Source organism: Salvelinus namaycush, chromosome 4, assembly GCF_016432855.1.
Source record: "Salvelinus namaycush isolate Seneca chromosome 4, SaNama_1.0, whole genome shotgun sequence".
In the NCBI taxonomy this organism is placed as follows: domain Eukaryota; kingdom Metazoa; phylum Chordata; class Actinopteri; order Salmoniformes; family Salmonidae; genus Salvelinus; species Salvelinus namaycush.
The window spans coordinates 54367601-54393588 of record NC_052310.1 but is presented as its reverse complement, the minus strand read 5'-3'; the positions used below and the strand labels follow the sequence as shown (position 1 = coordinate 54393588).

The window sequence follows — 25988 nt, the reverse complement described above, 5'->3', positions numbered from 1 at the left end:
TTCTCAAATTTTGAGCACTTCTATCCAAAACAAATATTATTTATGATGTTTTAGTCACTCAAAAGGCTATTTTACATGTGCATCAGGATGACTGTTTTGAGACTTTTAAATTCAGTTCCTCCCCTTGTCAGAGACACCACCCAGTTTACTGTAAGTACTCTGGCTGGGACTGAGGAGGAGAGAGGGATGGGGACAGATAGGGGAAGAGGAGAGAAATGGGTTCAGGGAAATCAGCTCATTCCTAGTGGAGGGAGAGAGAGAGAACAGTAGTGTTGTGGTCTGGGAGGTTCTAAATGGCAGAGTTGAATCTCTGCCATTAGCTAGGTTAACAGATTTTCATACCAATATTCTAAAATCTGCATAAAATAATATATGCGCATTTTCCCACCAGAGATGTGATTCCATTAAATTGACTTGTTGCGGATAAAAGCCTGTGTGTGATGACGTAGTTCACATTACATTTGCGGTTAAATTCCCATGTACCAAAAAAATAAGGTTAAATGGGTTTACATTGCATTTTCAAATCTGCTGATGGTTTTGTCACAAAATGTTTTGCATTATATAGTGAATGTTCCCACTCTGGTATTGACACATGCGCTCTAGCCAACAGCTGGCAGATACAGTGCGGCTAGGCTCTACAGGCAGTGTTGCCAACTTAGCGACTTAGTCGCTATATTTAGCGAGTATTCAGACCCCTCTAGCGACACATTTTCAAAAAATCGACTAGCGACATTTTTTGGAGACTTTTGGAGACTCTGACATGAAAGCACGTATCGTTCTTACTCTTCTCAACAAGCAGCAGGTGCTGCCGTGGGCCCCATCCCCGTCCCAAAGCACTCACAGGCGGCTCAGTCCTCGCGCCCCTCCGCGTCCAGACTGCAAATGAATCGCGCATGCGGGAAGCCGCCGCTGGCTGATTCCTGGCTTACATTCAGGGCGGGATGTAAATGTAAAATGTTCTTTGTCTAAAATAAATCACTGCAAAAAAAATCAATCACTGCATTTGAGTCACACAGCCTCAGTCACTTACTCATGTTGTCCACTGTGTGTGTGCCTCTCTGTGACATAAGCTAAACATCTAGCTGGCTAGCTCATCATGTCTGTCTAAACTGTACACTCAAAAATACAGAAAGGAGTGGGAATCAAACCCTGAATTCAAAGGCTGGTTGAAGCCGTTTATTGGAGATGATACACGGCCATACTGCCTGTATTGTAAGGCTGATTTCTACACCAAACTTAGTGAAGTAAAAAAACACATGACAACTCAAAAACATACTCAAAAGGCAAAAGCCTTATAACAGTTCCACCCAAAATAAGCTGCCATTTATGGTTTAAAAAATTTACTCTGCAAAAAAGGCTGAGGCCACCATGGCATTAGCTATCGCTGAACACTGTTCCATGCTGGCATGTGATCACATTGGAGAAGCATTTAGAGCTGCTTTCCCAGACTCCACTGCTGCTACCCACTTGAAAATGCACAGGACAAAGTGCACAGAAATGATTAATGTTGTTCTAGCACCATACTTTCTGAAATAGTTGGTCGCAGATGTGGGTGATCAGCCTCCTGCTTGATGAGTCCACGGATGTAAGTGTTTCTAAGTACCTGGGGGTTGTGATAAGGTACTTTAGTGACACCAAGCAGACAATTGTATCAACATTTCTGGGGCTTGTTGAGTTGTAGGGAGGAGATGCCAAATCTATAGCCCGTGCTGTTGTGGCTTTCCTCGAGAAGTGTTGTCTTAAAAAAGAGAAACTCCTGGGGATAGGGACTGACAATGCCTCTTTTATGACGGGGATTAACAGTGGGGTCCATAAAGTGCTGAAGGAGGAGTATGGCCTCAAATATCTGGTTCATATTCGCTGTGTGTGCCACTCTCTGCAGCTTGCTCATTTGTAGTTCTAAACATATTTAGGTGTTTTTTACTCACTTTTTGTCTCTTCCAAGACGTTATTCCTTTCACCTACAGCGTCCATCACAGTTAAATGCACATGGCCAATTATGCAAATTAGGTGATGACGTTATTTAGAGACTTCTAGCGACTTTTAGGACAGCCAATAGCTACTTTCCTTACTGAGGTGTTGGCAACACTGTCTACAGGTAGGCTAGTCTACTTGATGAGATTATTATCGATAAGAGCTAAATACTTTTTTTGTCAAACGGCAACCAAGCATCGATCATCACGTCACCAGAATAAGACCCTTAATATTTATTGAAATCAGCATCAAGCTCATCACCCTGTGAAGTTCATCACCACTTATTTCATCTGTAGCCTAATAAACTGCATGCTTTCCCGAGTCGTCGTGGGAGGACCACACAACATATCATCGCGTGACTCCAATGTTACTTCGATATGATGGTTAATATATCAATATTTGTTCATAAAAGCAATTCCACTGCCATTTCTTGCATATTTAATTTTACAGACACAAAAAGATCCCACTTTGTATAGCATATTTTGTTTTGCTGTTTCCATCAGACCTGTCGTGTCATTTGTTATCCGACATGTACTTTACTCTCATAAAAAGGTTGTATGGAAACCTGGTTATAGACGGAAAATATTTACCTCCATGAAAACAGCCCCAAGGAGCAGAGAGGGAAGACCCCAGTATGCCTTTATGAGGGTGTCACGCTTTATGGCTTCCATTGGGAGCTTTTTGGCACCTCTTCTTCCTGTACAGTAAATGTTTATGGTGATGTTTTTCCTACGGAGTATACCATCGCTAAGGAGGGAGACCATATATTTCACCAAATGGCTGCTATTTACTGTTCTGAGGCCAAGAGATAGGCCTAAGCCAATATGCTGAATTTCTTTGCTGTTTGTTATAGAGCATATTCACAACCAAATAGATACAGGGAGGATATCACAATGTAAATTTGTGTATATTTATTGATACTGGGGAAATATGCTTGCTCTTTCTTTTACTTCTGTTGTGCATTCCGTTTTATGAGGATACAAATGCTTTGAACAATATTGTTTTTTCTCTGCCTGTTGCAGAAGCAATTATATGTGAAGTCACTGCTAACAAAAGCTGGTTGTTATTTATTGTGTCTTTGTGGAGACCTTAGCACGAATCAAGAGATGCTGTATACTGAAGATGGTGATGAATGTTGATTAATACACTTCAATATATTTGATGTTACACTTCTTATCCTCAAACTATCCCTCTGTTTTCTTCTCTTTTGCATCTCGTTCCACCAGGAAGTAGAGGTCAGTTTCTTTTTCATCTATATTCTACTCTTCCCTTTTTCTTTTGTCTGATGTCTTTAAAAAAATACGTGTAACTCACTTTCATTGTGTCTCTGTCTCTCTCTTTATTGCAATTTCCTCACTCTCCCGCCCGCCCTAGAGACGTTCTCTCTCTCTCGCTCCTTCAATTTGTTCATTTTAATGAGGATGGTTACTGTTGTAATGAAAGGAAAAATCACTCCACAACTATCTTTTGGTATTTTTTTAATTAGTCCACTGTTGATACAGTCGCAACATGTTTTGCATGTCAGCAACAACATTTTCAAGATATAGGACTTTCAAAAAGCAAATTGTCATTTGCCGCATCATGATGATGATGGAAATGACTTCATATGATGCAAAACGCATCATTATGATGATGGAAATGACTTCATATGATGCAAAACTCATCATTATGATGATGTGGCAAATGACAATTTGCTTTTTGAAAGTCCTGTATCTTGAAAACGTCATTGCTGACATGCAAAACATTTGGGACTATATCAACAGCAACGAAAAAAATACCAAAAGATAGTTGTGGAGTGATTCTTCCTTTCATTACAACAAGTATAAAAAGTAAGGATTACAATTCAAAGCCCGCTTCCCCCTGAAGCCATATGTTCCACAGCCATTGGATGCATACCAAATGCATCCAGACTCCATTCCCTATATTGTGCACTACTTTTGACTTTACACAAGAGCCCCATGGGATAAGTAGTGCGTTATATAGGGAATAGGGTGCCATTTTGGACACACAGTGTGTGCAAGACTATTCTGGTGAATTACTACAGGCTGCCATGCTGCTCCTTAAATCCCCATGCAGACACATAGGGCTCTGGTCAAAAATAGTGCACTATATACTGAATAGGGTGCCATTTGGGAAGCAACCATTGACTCACTCACTCAGTTAATCATGATGCTTATTTTACTGTGGGTTAACTTGGAACTCTCTGTCTCTGCAGGATGACTATGTGCGGACCTTGGATGAGAATCAGGGAGGCTCTAATGAAAGTACGTTTCACCTAAGTTCTTTCAAGTACCCTTTTATCTATTACAGTGCCTTCAGAAAATATTCACACCCAAAGATTGTTGTGTTACAGCCTCAATATAAATGGATTACATTTCGATTGTGTGTTACTGGCCTACACACAATACCCCATAATGTCAAAGTGGAATTATTTTTGGGGAAATGTTACAAATTAATTAAAAATGAAAAGCTTAATAAGTATTCAACCCCTTTGTTATACCAAGCCTAAATAAGTTCAGGAGTAAACATTTGTTTAACAAGTCACATAATAAGTTGCATGGGCTCACTCTGTGTGCAATAATAGTGCTTAACATGATTTTTGAATGACTACCTCATCTCTGTAGCCCACACATACAATTATCTGTACACAGATTCAACCACAAAGACCAGGGAGGTTTTCCAATGCCTCACCTATTGGTAGATGGGTAAAAATAAAAAAGCAGACATTGAATATCCCTTTGAGCATGGTGGTTACTAATTCAAATCAAATCAAAGTTTATTTGTCACGTGCGCCGAATACAACAGGTGTAGACCTTACAGTGAAATGCTTACTTACAGGCTCTAACCAATAGTGCGAAAAAGGTGTGTGTGTGTGTGTGTGTGTGTGTGTGTGTGTGTGTGTGTGTGTGTGTGTGTGTGTGTGTGTGTGTGTGTGGTGTGGTGTGTGTGTGTGTGTGTGTAAGTAAAGAAATAAAACAACAGTAAAAAGACATTTGAAAATAAGAGTAGCAAGGCTATATACAGACACCGGTTAGTCAGGCTTATTGAGGTAGTATGTACATGTAGGTATGGTTAAAGTGACTATGCATATATGATGAACAGAGAGTAGCAGTAGCGTAAAAAGAGGGGTTGGCGGGTGGTGGGACACAATGCAGATAGCCCGGTTAGCCAATGTGCGGGAGCACTGGTTGGTCGGACCAATTGAGGTAGTATGTACATGAATGTATAGTTAAAGTGACTATGCATATAAGATAAACAGAGAGTAGCAGCAGCGTAAAAGAGGGGTTGGGGGGGGGGGGGGGGGCACACAATGCAAATAGTCCGGGTAACCATTTGGTTACCTGTTCAGGAGTCTTATGGCTTGGGGTTAAAAACTGTTGAGAAGCCTTTTTGTTCTAGACTTGGCACTCCGGCACCGCTTGCCATGCGGTAGTAGAGAGAACAGTCTATGACTGGGGTGGCTGGGGTCTTTGACAATTTTTAGGGCCTTCCTCTGCCACCGCCTAGTGTAGAGGTCCTGGATGGCAGGCAGCTTTGCCCCAGTGATGTACTGGGCCGTACGCACTACCCTCTGAAGTGCCTTGCTGTCGGAGGCCGAGAAATTGCCGTACCAGGCAGTGATGCAACCAGTCAGGATGCTCTCGATGTTGCAGCTGTAGAACCTTTTGAGGATCTCAGGATCCTATGCCAAATCTTTTTAGTTTCCTGAGGGGGAATAGGCTTTGTCGTGCCCTCTTCACGACTGTCTTGGTGTGTTTGGACCATTCTAGTTTGTTGTTGATGTGGACACCAAGGAATTTGAAGCTCTCAACCTGCTCCACTACAGGCCCGTCGATGAGAATGGGGACATGCTCGGTGCTTCTTTTCCTGTAGTCCACAATCATCTCCTTAGTCTTGGTTACGTTGAGGGATAGGTTGTTATTCTGGCACCACCCGGCCAGGTCTCTGATCTTCTCCCTATAGGCTGTCTCGTCGTTGTCGATGATCAGGCCTACAACTGTTGTGTCGTCTGCAAACTTAATGATGGTGTTGGAGTCGTGCCTGGCCATGCAGTCGCGGGTGAATAGAGAGTACAGGAGGGGACTGAGCATGCACCCCTGGGGAGCTCCAGTGTTGAGGATCAGCATGCTACCTACCCTCACCACCTGGGGGCGGCCCGTCAGGTTGTCCAGGATCCAGTTGCAGAGGGAGGTGTTTAGTCCCAGATTCCTTAGCTTAGTGATGAGCTTTGAGGGTACTATGGTGTTGAACGCTGAGCTGTAGTCAATGAATAGCATTCTCACATAGGTGTTCCTTTTATCCAGGTGGGAAAGGGCAGTGTGGAGTGCAATAGAGATTGCATCATCTGTGGATCTGTTTGGGCAGTATGCAAATTGGAGTGGGTCTAGGGTGGTGTATCAATACACCCAGTCACTACAGAAATCAGGCGTCCTTCCTAACTCAGTTGCCGGAGAAGAAGGAAACCGCTCAGGGATTTCACCGTGAGACCAATGGTGACTTTAAATCAGTTACAGAGTTTAATGTCTGTGGTAGGAGAAAGCTGAAGATGTATCAACAACATTGTAGTTACTCCACAATACTAACCTAAATGACAGTGAAAAGAAGGAAGCCTGTTTGCAATAAGACACTAAAGTAAAACTGCAATAAATGTGGCAAAGAACTTAACTTTGTCCTGAATACAAAGCGTTATGTTTGGTGCAAATCTAACACAACACATCAATGAATACTATTTTCAAGCATGGTGGTGGCTGTATGTTATGGGTACACTTGTCATTGGCAAGGACTAGGGAATTTATTTAGGATAAAAATAAACAGAATGTCGCTAAACAGAGGCAAAATCTTAAAGAAAAACCTGGTTCAGTCTGCTTTCCAACAGACACTGGGAGAAAAAAATCACCTTTCAGCAGGACAATAACTTAACACCTATGGCTAAATTTACACTGGAGTTGCTCACCAAGACAACATTGCATGTTCCGGAGTGGTATAGTTACAGTTTTGGACTTAAATCTGCTTGAAAATCTATGGCAAGACTTGAAAATGGTTGTCTAGCAATGATCAACAACCAACTTGACAAAGCTTGAAGAATTTTTAAAAGAATAATGTGCAAATATTGTACAATCCAGGTGTGCAAAGCTCTCAGAGACTTACCCAGAAAGACTCACAGCTGTAATCGCTGTGAATACTTATGTAAATGAGATATTTCTGTATTTAATTTTTAATCAATTTGAAAACATTACAAAAAACATGTTTTCACTTTGTCATTAAGGGGTATTGTGTGTAGCCTGGTGAGAATAAAAAAAAAAAAATCAGTTTTAAATTCATGCTGTAACACAACATAATGTGAAATAAGTCAAGTGGTATGAATACTTTCTGAAGGCACTGTATGTTTGTGTGCTGTCCATGTAATTTACTATGAACTTTATTTAGGATGATGCATCGCCCAATCAGTTTTCTTTTTCTGAATCAAAAAGGGGCTTCGGTGGTGGGCATGGCAGGGGTGGTCAGCGCAGTTACATTATTGAGAAAATGTTTGAATCCCCATCTGGGCAGTGTAGAGAGATTTTTGCATGTACAAGCCAATTTCCTGTAATTCTATACATTTTGCCATGCAGCTGCGAGAGAACTTTGCAGTTTTAAAGCAAATTTCCTATGATTCTACATATTCTGCCATGGAGATGAGAGAACATTTAGCAGTTGTAAAGCTATTTTCCTGACATTGTACCATGGCTGATGCTGTGTTCTATTGATCAAACATAATAACATAATTTATACTGGTAAATGCATTTATTTTGTTATTTTCCCTGACTGTCTATCTTTTTATTTTGGTGGTTGTTTTGTTCTCAAAGATTATATTACAAAAATATATATAGGTCCATTATCTTTTCTACATACTTTATATCTGTTTTTAGTTGTTTAAGTTAACACTGAAAGCGTTTTTCCATCCCCAAAAATATTTTCAACCCCCCCCCAAAAAATATATACTGTATAGTGCATTCGGAAAGTATTCAGACCACTTGACTTTTTCCACATTTTGTTACGTTACAGCCTTATTCAAAAATTGATTACATTAGTTTTTACCTCATCAATCTACATACAATACCCCATAATGAAAAAGAAAAAACTGATTTTTAGAAAACTTATTGTACATTTACATAAGCACTCAGACCCTTCAAGCTGTGATTGCAGTTTGAAGTCTTCTTGGGTATGACGCTACAAGCTTGGCACACCTGTATTTGGGAAATTTCTCCAACTCTTCTCTGCAGATCCTCTCAAGCTGTTTCAGGTTGGATGGGGTGTGTTGCTGCACAACTATTTTCAGGTCTCTCCAGAGATGCTCGATCTGGTTCAAGTCTGGGCTCTTGCTGGGCCACTCAAGGACATTCAGAGACTTGTCCCAAAGCCACTCCTGCGTTGTCTTGGCTGTGTGCTTAGGGTTGTTGTCCTGTTAGAAGGTGAAGCTTTACCCCAGTCTGAGGTCCTGAGGGCTCTGGAGCAGGTTTCATCAAGGATCTCTCTGTACTTTGGTCCATTCATCTTTCCCTCGACCCTGACTAGTCTCCCAGTCCCTGCCGCTGAAAAACATCCCCACAGCATGATGCTGCCACCACCATGCTTCACTGTAGGGATGGTGCCAGGTTTCCTTCAGACGAGACGCTTGGCATTCAGGCCAAAGAGTTCAATATTGGTTTCATCAGACCAGAGAATCTTGTTTCTCATGGTCTGAGAGTCGTTAGGTACCTTTTGGCAAACTCCAAGCAGGCTGTCATGTGCCTTTTTACTGAGGAGTGGCTTCCGTCTGGCCATTCTATCATAAAGGCCTGATTGGTAAAGTGGTGCAAAGATGGGTTACCCATCTCCACAGAGGAGCTCTGGAGCTCTGTCAGTGACCCTCGGGTTCTTGGTCCAAGGCCCTTCTCCCCCGACTGGTCAGTTTGGCCGGGCGGCCAGCTCTAGGAAGAGTCTTGGTGGTTCAAACTTCTTCCATTTAAGAATGATGGAGGCCACTGTGTTCTTGGACTTTCAATGTTGCAGACATGTTTTGGTACCTCGACACAATCCTGTCTCGGAGCTCTACGGGCAATTCCTTCGACCTCATGGCTTGGTTTTTCTCTGACATGCAATGTCAACTGTTGGACCTTATATAGATAGACAGGTGTGGGCCTTTCTAAATCATGTCCAATGAATTGAATTGAAATTGACTCCAATCAAGTTGTAGAAACATCTCAAGGATGGTCAATGGAAACAAGATGCACCTGAGCTCAATGTCCAGTCTCATAGCAAAGGGTCTGAATTCTTATGTAAATAAGGTATTTCTGTTTTTATTTTATTTTTATAAATTAGCAAATATTTCAAAAAAACTGTTTTTGCTTTGTCTAATGGGGTATTGTGTGTAGATCGATGAGTAAAACATTGATTTAATCAATTTTAGAATAAGGCTTTAACGTAAGAAAATGTGGAAGAAGAGAAGGGGTCTGAATACTTTCCAAATGCACTGTATTTACACCGTTTGGACTTATGCGACCCCAAACAATGCTTAAGTGGCCTGACAAAGGATTTAAATGGCAGGAAAAAATCCTGCCAACCACTCTTGAGAGCTGACTAAATCAGTGTAGGCTAGCTAGCTAACCATCTGAGAGACCGGTCAGCAACATCACAAGGACCAGTGCTGGGCAAGAAACTGGGGGTTGAAGATCACTGGGTTTATCAGACACGACACGGTACATAGGAATGAGAATCAATGCACCACGACGCGCTCAAGCCCAGGTTGGATAAAAGGGAGCAAAAAGGTACTCAACTGAGGAACGAAACGCTACTCTGGTGTATTAGACACAACAGGGTGAATGTTTGTTTACAATCCCATTTGTATTCTTGGGTCAGATGTTGTCCACACGTGTAGTGGCCGCTCAGTGAAAAGTTCAAGTGATGTTAGAGATGTAAACTCACTGTAGCAGCAGCCGTCTGACTGTCTCTCTCTCTCTGTGGAGGTTCTGAGCTCTGCTGTCGACCACCTACCAATCAACATTGAGTACACTGTGTTTTCTCTACTCCTCTGTCTTTAATTCAGCCACAGGCAGATAAAGTCATGACATCCAGGTTGCATCCCAAATGACACCCTATTTCCTATATGGTGCACTACTATGGGCCCTGGTCAAACATATTACGCTATATAGGGAATAGGGTGCCATTTGGAACATAGACTGAAATCATGTCCATGACCATTGTCTTGATTTGCAGCTCAAATAAAGTAGTGGGAATGAAATGGCTGAGTCCATTAGTACTTCTATACCGAGCTTAATTAGTGGGTAATTATGACTTCCTGTAGAGGGCTGGAGAGAGAGGGGGAGAGAGAGAGGAGGGAGAGTGGAGGAGGTAGAGGGGGAGAGAGAGATTGTCTTGCTGGAGTCCATTTTGTGTCCATTGTATTTTATTATAATCAATAATTGAAATATCAAACGATGCTGTAGAAATTGTTGGAGCTCTCATCTTAATAATCTATTGATAGGCTTTCCTCTAAGGCTGGCTTAATGAGGCAATGGAGAGAGGGATAGAGGGGGAGAGAGAGAGGGAGGTAGAGAGAGAGAGAGGGGAAGAGAGATTGAGATACAGAAAGAGTGAGAGAAGTGGAGAGGGGGAGAGATTTTGTCCCTCAGACATCTCTAGAGTCAGTGTGATGTCTTCACTGTAGAGCCAGGCTGATCAGACACCATTTCATGCCTCGTTAGTCTAAACCCAGAGAGGATAGACAACCAATCTCACTCAATACTGTCACACACAATGGCTGTGTTTACACAGATTTTTCTTTCATAGGCCTATCCTATCTTTTTTACTGACTGTCCACACGGAGTTTTACATTTGACCTATTACAGATTTGCTCACTCAAAAGATATAGCATCTGAAATAGCATACAGATGCTATGCTCATTTCTTGTCACTGTTCCTTTAAATGTTGAGGGGGTTGTCTTGGTAACGGTAGGTTATGTGCAAAAACAAATATGCTTCATAGCAAAAAAATCTGATCTGAGAATCCAGACAGAAGTCACATGTGGAGGATCGGGTTTGTATCAGGATTTAAATCCACATATAGAGGTGGTATAAATCGTAAGTAAAAAGATCAGATTCCATGTGTTTTTTTTGCTGTTTACACATTAGGGAAAAGATCAGATAGGTATCAGATATGCAAGTAATTGGCAAAATAATTGGGCTGACTGTGTAAACACAGCCATATGAATGTAGTATAAATCGCAAGTCAAAAGATCATGGAATAATTGTTATTTAGTAGACTCAATAGACACAACTATTGTAGAGAACGCAACACTGTCACAAAAGCAGGAAGGCACTGCCAGGTCACAAATAACATTGTTTAAATATAGGCTACAGTTATACACATAAATAATATCACCCCAATACATCCCTCCATGCAACAAATACAATACCTATGGCTTTTTCATCAGTGTTTTCGTGATCATGTGTAGGGCTTTTAAAGCTGGAGGATTCATCCAGTCCTCTAGGTTCCTGATAGCAATTTGCTTATCTTTGTTTACTCAGCAACTGGTTTGACCCAGGGAGGACAGGTGAGCCGACGTTGACTCTCTGACTAATCAATGACCTTGAATCAATTTCCTCAAATCAGTGACGGTGAAACAATTATGTACTCTAAGGAGGTAGGGAAACTAGCTGACTCTGCAGCCCCCAGGTCTATAGTTGAATACCCCTGCTATAGGGACTGTAGGGTATCGATAAGGAGGCAGGTCATGGTGTATGTGAAGGCTGCTTAGAAACACACAACCATGGTTGAGTGCCGTGTCTTTGTGTGTCTGTGTGTGTGTATTTCTATGTGTGGTTCTGTGAATGTGCGTTTATACACGCACGTGAGTGAGCACACACTGTGTGTGTTCATAAACTAAAGATATCTGAGTAATAGCTCCGTTTATCTATTTCCAGGAAAAAGCAATATGCAGTAGCTGATGACATTAGTAGCAGAGAGTTTGTAAACAGAGGATGAGAGATGATGATGAGGCAGTGGACTGAGCTGAGCTCCCCATTCTCCAGCTCCAATATGCAGGGATTAGCCTGATGATAATCTGTATTAGGATGGATATCCACATACAGGGCCTAATTTGGAGAGTTTATAGCAGTACACTCTTATGGTATAACAAGGATAGAGATGGAGAGCGATGATGGGAAGAGGAGTGAGAGATGATGTGAGGAAAATACAGAGGGAGAAGGGTATAGTGTGAGACTGTGAGACTCGGGATGTAAAAGAGACTGTTGAGAGAGACCATGATAAAGAGAGAGTAGATGTGGAGACAGAGAGACAAAGGGAGATGGTTGTTTAAAGAGAGGGAGCGTGGGAGGAAGAGGAAGGGGGGGACAGGGGGTACTGAGAGGGAGAGAGTGAAAGAGAGAGAGAGTTCTCAGTAATATAGCAGATTGAGCTGCAAATCACATTCAGTCCAAAAACTAGACCCCCATCAGACCGCAGTGCACAGAGCCTGTTGCTATGGAGATGTCATCGTTGTGGTGCAGGCACTACTTTAATCCATGGAAGCCTGTTAAATTATCACTGGGCTAAGGCAACCACCTTATGCTATTGTACAACACACAACGCAACTCCAAGCCTGCCAGCGCCAGAATTGTGGCTGCTGCTATACCAACAAGATTTATTTACAAATGTTTTCTATAAACATTACGAGGATTGTCTTTTCTATTTGCATGTATTTTCTTATTTCTTTAGCTAAGGTTAAATCCTCGGGAGGGAGGGAGAGAGGGAGAGAGGGAGAGAGGGAGAGAGGGAGAGAGAGGGAGAGGAATGACCAGTTGATGACAGACTGAAAGGGTGATGATCTTGGTCATTTTGTAAATATATATTATTTTCTGGAACTACTACATTTACCCAACTCATTGTTATTAAATTATTAGAGAAACCCATTGTTTTTGCACCCACCATGCGTCATTTCCACAATGGTCATGTGAGGTGAAATGTGGATATTTTGGGATGTGAACACTCAGTTGGTTTGTTTGATCTGACGAAGATCCGTTTCAGATGAAAACGTTATCAATAAAGCGGTGAATTGGGAGCTTCAACAGTGTGCGGGCCTTCTTGTTCTTTACAGGCTGGATCTTCACCAAGACTCGTCTGTGGCTCTGACGTGTGCACATGCATGCAAGTGTGAGGCACAACAGGCCCGTGGCGGACGAATAGGGAGTGTATTGTTTTGGATTTGCTTTTCCAATCTGATCTGTGGGTTTGCTCAGATAATCTACAATCTGCTGCAGAACTCTGTTTTACTGATTTAGTCTTCTTCATCCTACAATGCCATAACATGAGATGATACCGGTCACCACAGGCATAGATATAAGATGACTATGTGTACATGTGAATACAGTATGCCTCTGTGCATCACAACATCTGCTCTAACTGTGCCATAAGAGCTGATTTAGAAGAGAAGAGAGAACAGCAATTCTGTTATGACAATGATCGAGATGTGAGAATGAATATAAATGTCAAGGGATTTAAGTCTTGCTAATTGATAAAGCACTAAGTGATATTGTGTTGTAAGGACCCAGTTGCCTGCAGTAGCCTAAGGTATTGATGGATAGTGTGGCTGAATAGAGGTGGGGGAGGGAGAGAATATGTCATCCGGTTCAGGATTTGGTGGGCTTGGTAGTTGCATACAGTGGTAACATATAAGTGTGTGCGTCATCTGGTTCAGCCTCGGTGGGCCTGTTAGGAAGACGTGTGTGTGTGTGTGTGTGTGTGTGTGGTGCCGACACACAGCCACTGGCGTACCAGACACTCCCACAAGGGAGTTTGACCTTTACTGGTACACAATAGCAAGTACACATTCTTGGTCCCCGGCCCCAGTATGCCCACATGTGTTCAGAGAAAACAGTGCTCTGCTCACTGAGAAAACAGTGCTTTGCTGTCTCTGATCAATATGATGCACACTTGGGTGAGTTTGGTTACATACACTGCATTTGAGACGCCTATTGCAGTCTCTTGTGCCAACTTGACAAGCAACCAAAACAAATTCCCTTTTCCTTTAGGAAACCAATCTTCTCCCTGTGGCTCCTTTTCCTAAGTTGTGGACACAGCTCCAATTTGTGACGGCCGTTACACAACAGACGTGTGATGTGTTGGGTTTGGGTGGGGGGGGGTTGCTGTGGTGATGACATGCTGGTAGCAAATCTGCTCCCTGTGTATTTGTGAATAGACGTGTGAATGAGCCTCGATGTTTGGCCTTTGAGTCTTGCTTCTGGATTGTATAGGATCTATTCTCACCTGTTTTTCCATGAACAGGATGAGATCAAGTAGTCCAGCACGCCTGCTCCTGTAACTCACAAGCAACTGACCTCCACCTCTCCCTGACTTTGTAGGGTAATTACAGGATGATGTTCTTTAAGCTGGAGGCCAGATCCATCTCATCCATATCTACCATTGCATTACAACAACCTCTGAGCATTTCGCTACACCGGCCATAACATCTGCTAAATATGTGTATGTGACCAATACAATTTGATTTGATTTGAGGTATAATGCATAGGCCTGTAATGCCTTGTGGTCTTCGGATTTGATGTTAGGCCAGCTAAAAGCCTTCTCCATGCATTGGCAATCTTGTATTCATTACCGTAGTTCTCCTTTAATAAGCCCTTGTCTTTCTGATAGCCTTATCTGGAGCCATATGTTGGCAGCTCCTAACCAGCTCTCGAGGCTGCGCTCTGGTTTACTGTTCGAGGAAGTGTCGTTTGTGTTGACTAGTTTGGCCTATATACCATGTTCTAATGACTGAATGAAGGACCTGTACTGTAAAATGTCACCATCAAAAAGAGTAATTTCTCTGGGTGGCAGAAAGGAATGATGTTGCTGTTTGACTAGCATAGCAGTAACCTCATTCTGTCTTTGGAGAATGGTGATGAGAGGGTTTTCAATGTTTTCCTGTGAAATGTCCTGTGAATTGGAAAGTCTTGACTGTTCTCCCCATGGCCCTCTATGTGAGTTGGTCAGCACAGAGGGGCCTTGTCCTGTATAGGCCTGCAGACTTGGGTTTGAGTCTTGTGCAGCAGTGTGCTCTCCATGAGCTGCTGCCTGAATCACACTGTGTCCTGACTGTTCTGATTGAGCTGAAACACTGTGAGCCTGGGCTGATTGAAGGTCAATGTGCTCAATGAATTGGGGTCCTTCTTTGGGACGCATACTTGGTGCATGCCTGGCAGAAGTGTCCCTCTGCCCTGTGTGAAATTCAAGGTCATAGATCTTGTATCTCTCTGCCGTTTCCTCAAAGTAGTCATTCATGCCATCTATTATTGAGTTGGCCTTTCTCTCCCTACAGATGTCTAGACTATGAGCTTTGCTGAGGCAGCTGCTATTTCAGTTTGCAGCTCAAGAGTCTCCCTTCTTTTCCTTAGTTCCATCTTGTGTTGGTTTAATTCCTCCTCCCTATCCTCTAGAAGGTGTTTGAACTTGAGAGCAGCAGCCTTTGTTATTAATGCTGCTCTGTCGGCCTCTGGTCGGATGCAGGCTGAGGATGTGGAGGATTCACCTGAGCGTGAACTCCTGTTAGACCTGCGGCTGGAGGTTTGGCTGGAGGTTTGGGACACACTGTCAGTAGGTTTAACATCTTTCTCATCAGTGCATTCATCAGGTTTCTCTGGTGCTGGGGCTGCACCTGCAATCCATTTCAAATCAAATCAAATTGTATTGGTCACATACACATATTTAGCAGATTTTATTGCGGGTGTAGCGAAATGCTTATACAGTATGTTGGACACAGAACTAGAAATGCGTGAATATGCTGCCATTTGGGTTCCAATTCAGCATATATTTTTTTCTTTCATCCTCAGGTATCATGTGATGATAGGAATGAATCAAATCTTTGAATCCATTCAACATTTCATTGAACTGAAGCATGTTTTGTTTTTTTACAACTCAGTCATCAGATCAGTAACAATGTTCATTTTTCTAGTCAGCATTGCCAGTTTACCCCTTCTGGATTTGCACATTTGGGAAACGTTCTCCTTCAAGGCCTTTTCTGATAAAGGCTCCTCCATTAGCGCCATATCGCCCCCATACACAACTCTATCTGCAGTGGTAGAATTCTCTTCAGCCATATTCCATCAATAGGCTATCACAGTAATATCTATATCAAGAGATGCATATGTGTATTCCCTGTCATGTGAAATCCATAGATTAGGGCCTTATGAATTGATTTCCTCATATGAACTGTAACTCGTTAAAATCTTTGAAATTGTTGCATGTTATGCTTATATTTTTGTATTTCCCCTAATGTTATTAGTCTACCTCCTCTTTCTCTCTCTAGTGTTGCTTCATTCCTTCCTCACTCTCAACAGTTAAATGAAATACGTTTCGATGTCCTTATTTTCATCATTCTAATGACATCCTTTAATAATATTGGACTAGAATTAGATGCAGAAGGCTTTCACTTCTCTTCAAGAAGAATGGTTATGGGTCTGAATAAATAACTGCGATAGCCTTCCGCCATCACGCGTTTGCTCTTCTTTCAAACTACCCGTGAGTTCTATTGGCTGCTGTATTAAACATTCAGCAAAAAAGAGCTTGCGTCCCTCTTCGAATAGTCTGTTGGTAGAAGAAATACTAAAAAAAAATAAAGTCCAGCAAGCTATTCTAGTCTAGCTTTTCCTGCATTGGACTTGCTATGTTGTGTTCATCAATGATTGTCTAGTATAGCATCCATGATTCGTATCATTGATTGGACAGTCTATTTTGTTTATATGTTTTTTTAATCTGAAATGACTAGGTGATTTGGTGGTCCTATTTACGTATTTTTTTTTAGATGCTACTCATTGAGATAAACGTCAGCTTCAACTGAGAACAAGTGTTTATTTTTAGTTTTTTTTTAAACATAGCATTTGGCGAAGGTGGATGGCTGAAAGTATTTCTACAATATCTCTACCAGTTCTTTCCTCACGTGGGTGAACCAACAAACCCATGGGACAGATGGAAGTTGTCGTTTGAGACGTACATGCTACCAACCGGACTGGATGTGGTTAGCCCTGAGAGGAAAAGGGACATTCTTCTCCGCTGTCTCGGCGCCGAGGGCCTGCACATCTTCCAAACGCTCAGGGAAGCACACACATATGATGCAGCTGTTGAACTTTTGGATGGACATTTAGCAAAGAAACTCTTCTTCTGAAGAGGCTGAATTTTCGGTATTGCGCATAGCGTGTTGGTGAGTCGGTGACCTTAAAGGGCTAATGCAGTCATGTCCGTTTGTTTATCTTAAAGATGAAATGATCAGGGACCAGTTCATTGAAAGATCCTCCAGCTCACCCATGTGGGAGAGGCTTCTCCTTGAAGATGATGATCGGACTTTAGTAAAAGCTGTAGCCATAGCTTCCCAAGTGGAATCAGCAGCTCACTGTGCAACTAAGATCTCTGAGGCACAGACACGTGCTTCCATGTTCAAGCTGTGCAGCAGTCTCAGTGCTCAGACTGTAGATGTCACTCAGACATATGAGTGCCTCAGTGCAGTTAATGAGAACCCAGGGGCGTCAACGGTGTGCCAACTGTGGTTCCAATAGACACAAGTCACGTGCCCCTGACTGCCCCGCTCGTGGACAGACATGTAGACGATGTCAGAAACCAAACCATTTTGCAAAGTGGTGTAGGTGAGCTCCAGCCCCCCGTGCACCAACGCTCACGCCCCATGGACACACCACCTGCTGTCAGTCACACTGTTGGCTCAAACCCAGCTGGGTTTTCCACCTGTGCTGTATACCCGGGTGACTCCTGCATTCCTCTCGTGCTAGACACAGGAGCAAAGGTGTCGCTCTTCAACATGGCTACCTACGAGCAGTTCTTGTCCCACCTGCCACTCCAGCCACCCAGCCTTAGCCTGTACGGATATGGGTGCTCTGTGATTGATGTTATCGGCTTTATATACTCACCTGTGCAGTATGGCAACAAGGCCTTCACAGTTTCCCTTCCACATCACACGGCAGGGCACTAATATCTTACGTTTAGACCTGTTCACCAGCCTGGGGTTCTCTCTGTTGGCAAGAGCAATGGCCCACCCTCTTCAATGGCGTAGGTGCCCTGACAGCGTTCACACATAAGCCCCTCCTCGTCTCTACTGTGACTCCAGTCATTCAACCTCTACGCCGTATTCCACTGGCTGTATATGTGAGGAGGTCACTAAGGATCTACAGAAGCAGCTGGAGGGTGGATTCATCGAGCCAATGGATGCCTCCCCATGGTTGTCCAACTTGGTCATTGCTAAAAATAAGTCTGGAGAGCAGCGGGTCTGCTTTGATCTGGCCAACAAGGCCATCATTCTTGATCGGTACCCACTGCTGACTATGGAGGAACTGACCACTCACTTCTACGGGTCGACGATCTTCACAAAGCTGGACCTTCGCAAGGGCTACCTCCAAGTTCACCTACACCCAGAGTAGGAACCTGACAGCCTTCGTCACTCATAATGGGGTGTTCCCCGACACCCAGAGAGTAGGAACCTGACAGCCTTCGTCACTCATATCGGGGTGTTCCGCTACACAAGAATGCCTTTTGGTCTCAGTTTGGCCCCCAGCTGTTTCCAGAAGATAATGACCACCATCCTTGTCGGGGTCTCTGGAGTGGCTGTCTACTTGGACAACATCGTCGTCCATGGTAAACGTCTGCAAGCAGCCTTCGCAGCACTCAGTCAACACAACCTCACACTCAACACTGAGAAGTGCCTGTTCTGAGTGCCAGAGATCGACTTTGTCGGGTTCTGCGTGTCAGCCTGAGGTCTCTCACCGCTGCAGTCAAACGTGGAAGCCATCCATCGTGTCCCAGAACATCTGCTACACAACTTGCCTAATTTCTGGGAATGGCGGGTTACTACATGCGCTTCCAGCGCCAGTACTTGGGAATCACTTCCGCTCTGCGTCAGCTGTTGAAGAAGGAAGTGTACTGGGCCTGGACACCCGACTGTGCACAAGCTGTCCACTCTCTCAAAGAACTGCTGACCACCTTCTGTCCTGGCCCACTTTAACCTCACCAGCCCACCTCTGGTCACCTGTGACGCGTCAGCTGCAGCAGTGAGAGTGGTTCTTTCTCAGCTTCAGGACGGTGTTGAGAAACCAGTGGCTTGTGCATCTCGCCCCACCGAACAGAAGTACTTCGTTCAAATCAAATCAAATCAAAGTTTATTTGTCACGTGCGCCGAATACAAGATGTAAACCTTACAGTGAAATGCTTACTTACAGGCTCTAACGAACAGTGCAATGTCTAAGAAAAAAAAAAGGTATTAGGTGAACAATAGATAAGTAAAGAAATAAAAACAACAGTAAAAAAGACAGTGAAAAATAACAGTAGCGAGGCTATAACAGTAGCGAGGCTATGTACAGGCACCGGTTAGTCGGGCTGACTGAGGTAGTATGTACATATATGATAAACAGAGAGTAGAGGGGGTGGTGGGTTGCAGAGCACAATGCAGATAGTCCGGGTAGCCAATGTGCGGGGGCACCGGTTGGTCGGGCTAATTGAGGTAGTATGCACATGAATGTACAATTAAAGTGACTATGCATATATGATAAACAGAGAGTAGCAGCAGCGTAAAAAATAGGGTTTGGGGGGGCACACAATGCAAATAGTCCGGGTAGCCATTTGATTACCTGTTCAGGAGTCTTATGGTTTGGGGATAAAAACTGTTGAGAAGCCTTTTTGTCCTAAACTTGGCACTCCGGCACCGCTTGCCATGCAGTAGTAGAGAGAACAGTCTATGACTGGGGTGGCTGGGGTCTTTGACAATTTTTAGGGCCTTCCTCTGACACCGCCTGGTCTAGAGGTCCTGGATGGCAGGCAGCTTAGCCCCAGTGATATACTGGGCCGTACGCACTACCCTCTGAAGTGCCTTGCAGTCGGAGTCCGAGCAGTTGCCGTACCAGGCAGTACCAGGCAGCTGTAGAACCTTTTGAGCATCTGAGGACCTATGCCAAATCTTTTTAGTTTCCTGAGAATAGGCTTTGTCGTGCCCTCTTCACGACTGTCTTGGTGTGTTTGGACCATTCTAGTTTGTTGTTGATGTGGACACCAAGGAACTTGAAGCTCTCAACCTGCTCCACTACAGCCCCATTGATGAGAATGGGGGCATGCTCGGTCCTCCTTTTCCTGTAGTCCACAATCATCTCCTTAGTCTTGGTTACGTTGAGGGATAGGTTGTTATTCTGGCACCACATGGCCAGGTCTCTGACTAACTCCCTATAGGCTGTCTCGTCGTTGTCGGTGATCAGGCCTACCACTGTTGTGTCGTCTGCAAACTTAATGATGGTGTTGGAGTCGTGCCTGTCCACGCAGTCGTGGGTGAACAGGGAGTACAGGAGGGGACTGAGCACGTACCCCTGAGGGGCTCCAGTGGTGAGGATCAACGTGGCAGATTGCTACTTACCCTCACCACCTGGGGGCGGCCCGTCAGGTTGTCCAGGATCCAGTTGCAGAGGGAGGTGTTTAGTCCCAGGATCCTTAGCTTAGTGATGAGGTTTGAGGGTACTATGGTGTTGAACGCTGAGCTGTAGTCAATGAATAGCATTCTCACATAGGTGTTCCTTTTGTCCAGGTGGGAAAGGAAAGTGTGGAGTGCAATAGAGATTGCATCATCTGTGGATCTGTTTGGGCGGTATGCAAATTGGAGTGGGTCTAGGGTTTCTGGGATAATGGTGTTGATGTGAGCCATTACCAGCCTTTCAAAGCACTTCATGGCTACAGACGTGAGTGCTACGGGTCTGTAGTCATTTAGGCAGGTTGCCTTTGTGTTCTTGGGCACAGGGACTATGGTGGTCTGCTTGAAACATGTTGGTATTACAGACTCAATCAGGGACATGTTGAAAATGTCAGTGAAGACACCTGCCAGTTGATCAGCACATGCCCAGAGCACACATCCTGGTAATCCGTCTGGCCCCGCAGCCTTGTGTATGTTGACCTGTTTAAAGGTCTTACCCATGTCGGCTACGGAGAGCGTGATCACACAGTCGTCCGGAACAGCTGATGCTCTCATGCATGCCTCAGTGTTGCTTGCCTCGAAGCGAGCATAGAAGTGATTTAGCTCGTCTGGTAGGCTCGTGTCACTGGGCAGCTCGTGGCTGTGCTTCCCTTTGTAGTCTGTAATAGTTTGCAAGCCCTGCCATATCCGACGAGCGTCGGAGCCGATGTAGTATGATTCAATCTTAGCCCTGTATTGACGCTTTGCCTGTTTGATGGTTCGTCGCAGGGCATAGCGGGATTTCTTGTAAGCTTCCGGGTTAGAGTCCTGCACCTTGAAAGCGGCAGCTCTACCCTTTAGCTCAGTGTGAATGTTGCCTGTAATCCTTGGCTTCTGGTTGGGGTATGTACGTACAGTCACTGTGGGGATGACGTCCTTGATGCACTTATTGATAAAGCCAGTGACTGATGTGGTGTACTCCTCAGTGCCATCGGAAGAATCCAGGAACTTGTTCCAGTCTGTGATAGCAAAACAGTCCTGTGGTTTAGCATCTGCTTTATCTGACCACTCTTTTATAGACCGAGTCACTGGTGCTTCCTGCTTTAATTTTTGCTTGTAAGCAGGAATCAGGAGGATAGAATTGTGGTTGGATTTACCAAGTGGAGGGCGAGGGAGAGCTTTGTACGCGTCTCTGTGTGTGGAGTACAGGTGATCTAGAATTTTTTCCCTCTGGTTGCACATTTAACATGTTGATAGAAATTAGAAATAGAAATCCACTCCGTTGGAGAGAGGGAGGCAATAGCATGTGTCTGGGCCTGCAAGCAGTGGCAAATTTACCTCTACGGACGTTCTTTCACCCTTAAGCACCGGCCACCAGGCCCTCAAAACCTTGATGTCTACCTCAGGGTCGGGTCACAAGCCCCACCGCATGTACCGCTGGTCAGACCGCCTCCAGCAGTATAACTTTAATCTGCAGTTTACGCCGGGCAGGGACAATGTGGTGGCCGACCTCCTTTCGTGCTCAGTTCCCTCAGACTCTGCCCAGGTTAACTCTGAGGAGGACCTAATCCAGCTCCTACACTCACCTCTCCAAGATACAGTGTCGCTCAAGGAGCTGACCCAAGAATCAGCCAACGACCCCACCTTCACGACCTTACAGGAATACGTAGCCAATGGCTGGCCTGCACAGCTCCCGTCGGAACTCCAACCATATGCCAAGTTCGAACATGAGCTGTCATGCTGGAATGACATATGTCTGGGTCGTGGAAACTGCACTCTCATACCAAGCAGCCTCAGAGGACGAGTGTTGGCCATGGCTCATGAGGGCCACCTTGGCATTGTGAAGCTAAAGTAGCGCTGCCGTGGACCTGGTGTGGTCCCTGGCATCGATCATGATATTGAAGGGCTAGTACGTGACTGTGCTCCGTGCCTTGTCAGTGGAAAGACAGGCCCACCTCTGCCACCACCACTGCAGACACTGGCCTGGCCCTCCCGTCCATGGGAACATATCCAACTGGACATCTGTGGTGATCTCTACAATGTGCCACATCACCAATGCTTTCTGGTGGTTGCGTATGACCTACATTCAAAATGGCCAGAGGTCACACCCATGGGTTCTGTCACATCAGGGGCCGTTATAAACTTCCTGGATATGCTCTTTTCTATCTGGGGACTGCCTGCAACTCTGAACACGGACACTGACCCCTCAGCTGGTGAAGGCCGAGTTCAGCACTTACATCCAAAGCAAGGGGATCAAGCACATCAGAACATCCTACTACCTCCCCCAGGAAGAGGTTCAATCAAACCCTGAAAAATGGACTGAGGGCTCACCTAGCTCAGGGTTGCTCCTTCACTGAGTCCTTGTCGCAAACTCTGCTGCACTATAGAGCTGCTCTGCACCTTCTTGTCAACACCGTGTCAAGTTCGACGTCAGCTGGGCCCAGCAACATTTCAACTGACTGATGGCTCTTGCTGGCATGCCAGCCGACTGAGGAAGGTGCCACCTCCTGCATGTCCCCACTCTGCCATTGATGCCACCTTGAGTGGTTCACTACCGGTGGCAGACGTTCCCTTGGCCCTAACTGATGTACAAGTGCCAGCCCCACAGGCACCTGTTGCTGTCGCTGCAGCACCTGTTCTGAAACCTCTAAGGGTGCGCTCTAGACCTGTTCACCTTCACTTTATCACCTCCTTTCATGCCTAGTTTAAAAGCGGTGGGGATCACTGATTGTCTAGTATAGCATCCATGATTCGTATCATCAATTGGACAGTCTATTTTGTTTATATGTTTTTTATCGGAAATGACTAAGTGATTTGGTGGTACTATTTCTGTTGTTTTTTAAGATGCTACTCATTGAGATAAATATCAGCTTCAACTGAGAACAAGTGTTTGTTTGTTAAAAAAACCATAACAGGACTCGCTAAGGAGCGTTTTTTAAGGAGAGAGGCCAGCGTGTGTATTGTGCAAGAGACATAGGCTGTACATTAGAAGCTTATTATGCATTATATTACTGTAGAATAGGCTATGCTGCAGCAAATGTAGGCCTACCTGTCACAAGGAAAAAGGTTACCATGATGAGATAGCTCTACATGCATTGTGAACTGAGCTCCATAGGGAGATGGGCTGTCTGTCCGCACCCTGAGCGTTGATCATTCATCATGCAGAGAGAAGGCCGTGGAGAAGCCAGATGTAGACATTGCATATCATTTAACAGTTCCCTTTCATGTCATGCTGTTCATATAAATAATTTATTATAATTTACCGGTTTCTCTCAGTTATTTATCCCGGGAAAAGGGAGTGGTTTTGGGTGGTAAATCTCGGCAACCAGGTTCAAGCTATTCAACCCTAGTCTGGTCAAAAGACTGTGTGCTGCCATTCCAGTCCCTCCCAGTAGGCCTTGGAGCATTTTTTTGATTTATTTCACCTTTATTTAACCAGGTAGGCCAGTTGAGAACAAGTTCTCATTTACAACTGCGACCTAGCCAAGATAAAGCAAAGCATTGCGACACAAACAACACGGAGTTACACATGGAATAAACAAACGTACAGTCAATAACACAATATAAAAGTCTATATACAGTGTGTGCAAATGAAGTAAGATTAGGTAGGTAAGGCAATAAATAGGCCATAGTGGCGAAATAATTACAATTTAGCAATTAAACACTGGAGTGATAGATGTGCAGGCCTTGGAGCATGTATTCATTTTAACAGTTTTCTCCATTGGCCTGTAGAGGGGGTACATACGCTTGACAGGGGATTAGTGGCAAACACACATACAACTGAAATTCATCATGAATTGGAATAATTGGACCAATTTAACCTATTTGGCTCCTACACCGTTCACAGCACAAACAAATGGTGCAGTCATAAGTTTAATGCAACAGCAGTAATGGAGTTTATAGAAATGGAAATGTTTATACTTGGCAGGCATGAATGGAGAATGGTGGTTCAGCGTGATTAGAGAGCTTGTATCATCACACAAGCCGTTGTTTATAGGGATTATATCTGTCTCATAATTGGCCTGGACTATTGTTTGCATTCAAGACCAGGTCGTTTTTATTGCTCTGTTTGTCACTGTCAGAGTAGCCACTCATTTCTGTTAGTTGTGTGGTATTAAAAATGATTATGCTAATGTCATCTATCATCCATCATGTAAAAAATTAATTAAATCCAGACCCTGCACATTTTTTAAAAATGTGGAAATCCTAGAAACTTGTCTGCTCAACTGTATTCCACTACGCAAATGCAATTATAGATGCATGCAATGCTTTATTATGGGCATTTTTTACACCCCTCTGGCAGCACCACCCAACTCTAAATATCTTCCCTCAGTCATGCCAGGGGACTTTCCTCTTTTGTTCTCTTTTGCTCAGATCACGGATTCCCATCAGACCAACTCCTTGAATGCCCTACTCCTTGAAGTTTGAAGTTTTGCTCAAAACATATTTTTTTACCCTTTAGTGTGTGTACTTTACTGTATTTATACTTGGGATATATGTTGCTACCCCTCACAGCACCACAGGTAGAATAAATACCATTCTTGACCATCTACAAAATCCATGTAGGCCCCTTGAAGAAAAAACATAATTGCGCCTAGGTCTTCCTCTACATAACATACTGTCTCTATACATGCAATGCTCACCTACAGAGGAAGTGTTAAATGCATGGTTTTAGCATTGAACCACATGCTAATTGACACGTCAGAACACAAGAGCAACACCACAAATGCTTACATTGTTTTTCAACTAGTCAGTTAATGGAAGGAAAGTAACTTAGAAAATAGAGATGGGGAGGGTAGGGGTGGAATACAGAAAGAAAGAAAATGGAGAAAGTGGTCACAGCAGAAGGTTTACGTCAAGTATGGAAAGAGGCAAGCAAAGAGCGAACGAGAACTGGATAGTCACAGGAAGAGAGAGCTGGTGAGAAACATACGTAGGAAGAAATATTGCTCTTCTCGTTTCCTCAGAAAAGGGCACGGAAAATGAGATGGATAAAGGGGAGGGAGAAGGCGAGAAACACCAAGAGATTTCTATCGTCTGATCTCCTTGTCTGTCCATAGATGTTGACACCACCAAGGACCCCTGTCAGAAGGTGAAGTGTAGCCGACACAAGGTGTGTATCGCCCAGGGATACCAAAGGGCTGTGTGTGTCAACCGCAAGAAGCTTGAGCACAGGTGAGTGTGTCTAGCCCGCAAGAAAGATGGTTGATGAATTTGACTTGCCATGCACTCAAAGAGATAAATGTGTGAGCGCACACACACATACTAACGCAAGCACGCACACACTCACATGCACACACGCACACACACTGTGGCCTTCAAGGACTAGATACAGTGTGCTGTCACAGAATGAGAGTCTATTTCTATGGTTAGCGCCCTAAAAGTGCTTTTCCCTCATTACAGCCTGAGGTTGAAGGATTCTGCTGCTGTGCTGTAGACGGATGATTAAACACCTCTAGGCGTACTGTACTGCACAGTTACTGTACGTTCTCAGGTTTAACTCTAGCTCTATAAATACCCTGTGGTTGTTATGATACGAGGAAGGATCCTCAGGACATGTCTGTGGATGTGTTAC

The 25988-nt window shown here is 44.1% G+C and overlaps 1 protein-coding gene across 1 annotated transcript in view; it reads left to right on the top strand.

Moving 5' to 3' along the window:
• The window catches only part of LOC120045923 (testican-2-like), a 61758-nt gene that overhangs the window by 25372 nt on the left and 10398 nt on the right, over positions 1-25988 (top strand). The window contains exons 2-4 of the mRNA XM_038990849.1: positions 3201-3209; positions 4190-4238; positions 25474-25588. Of these exons, the coding sequence (XP_038846777.1) occupies positions 3201-3209; positions 4190-4238; positions 25474-25588 (173 nt within the window). The remainder of the gene's footprint in view (positions 1-3200; positions 3210-4189; positions 4239-25473; positions 25589-25988) is intronic.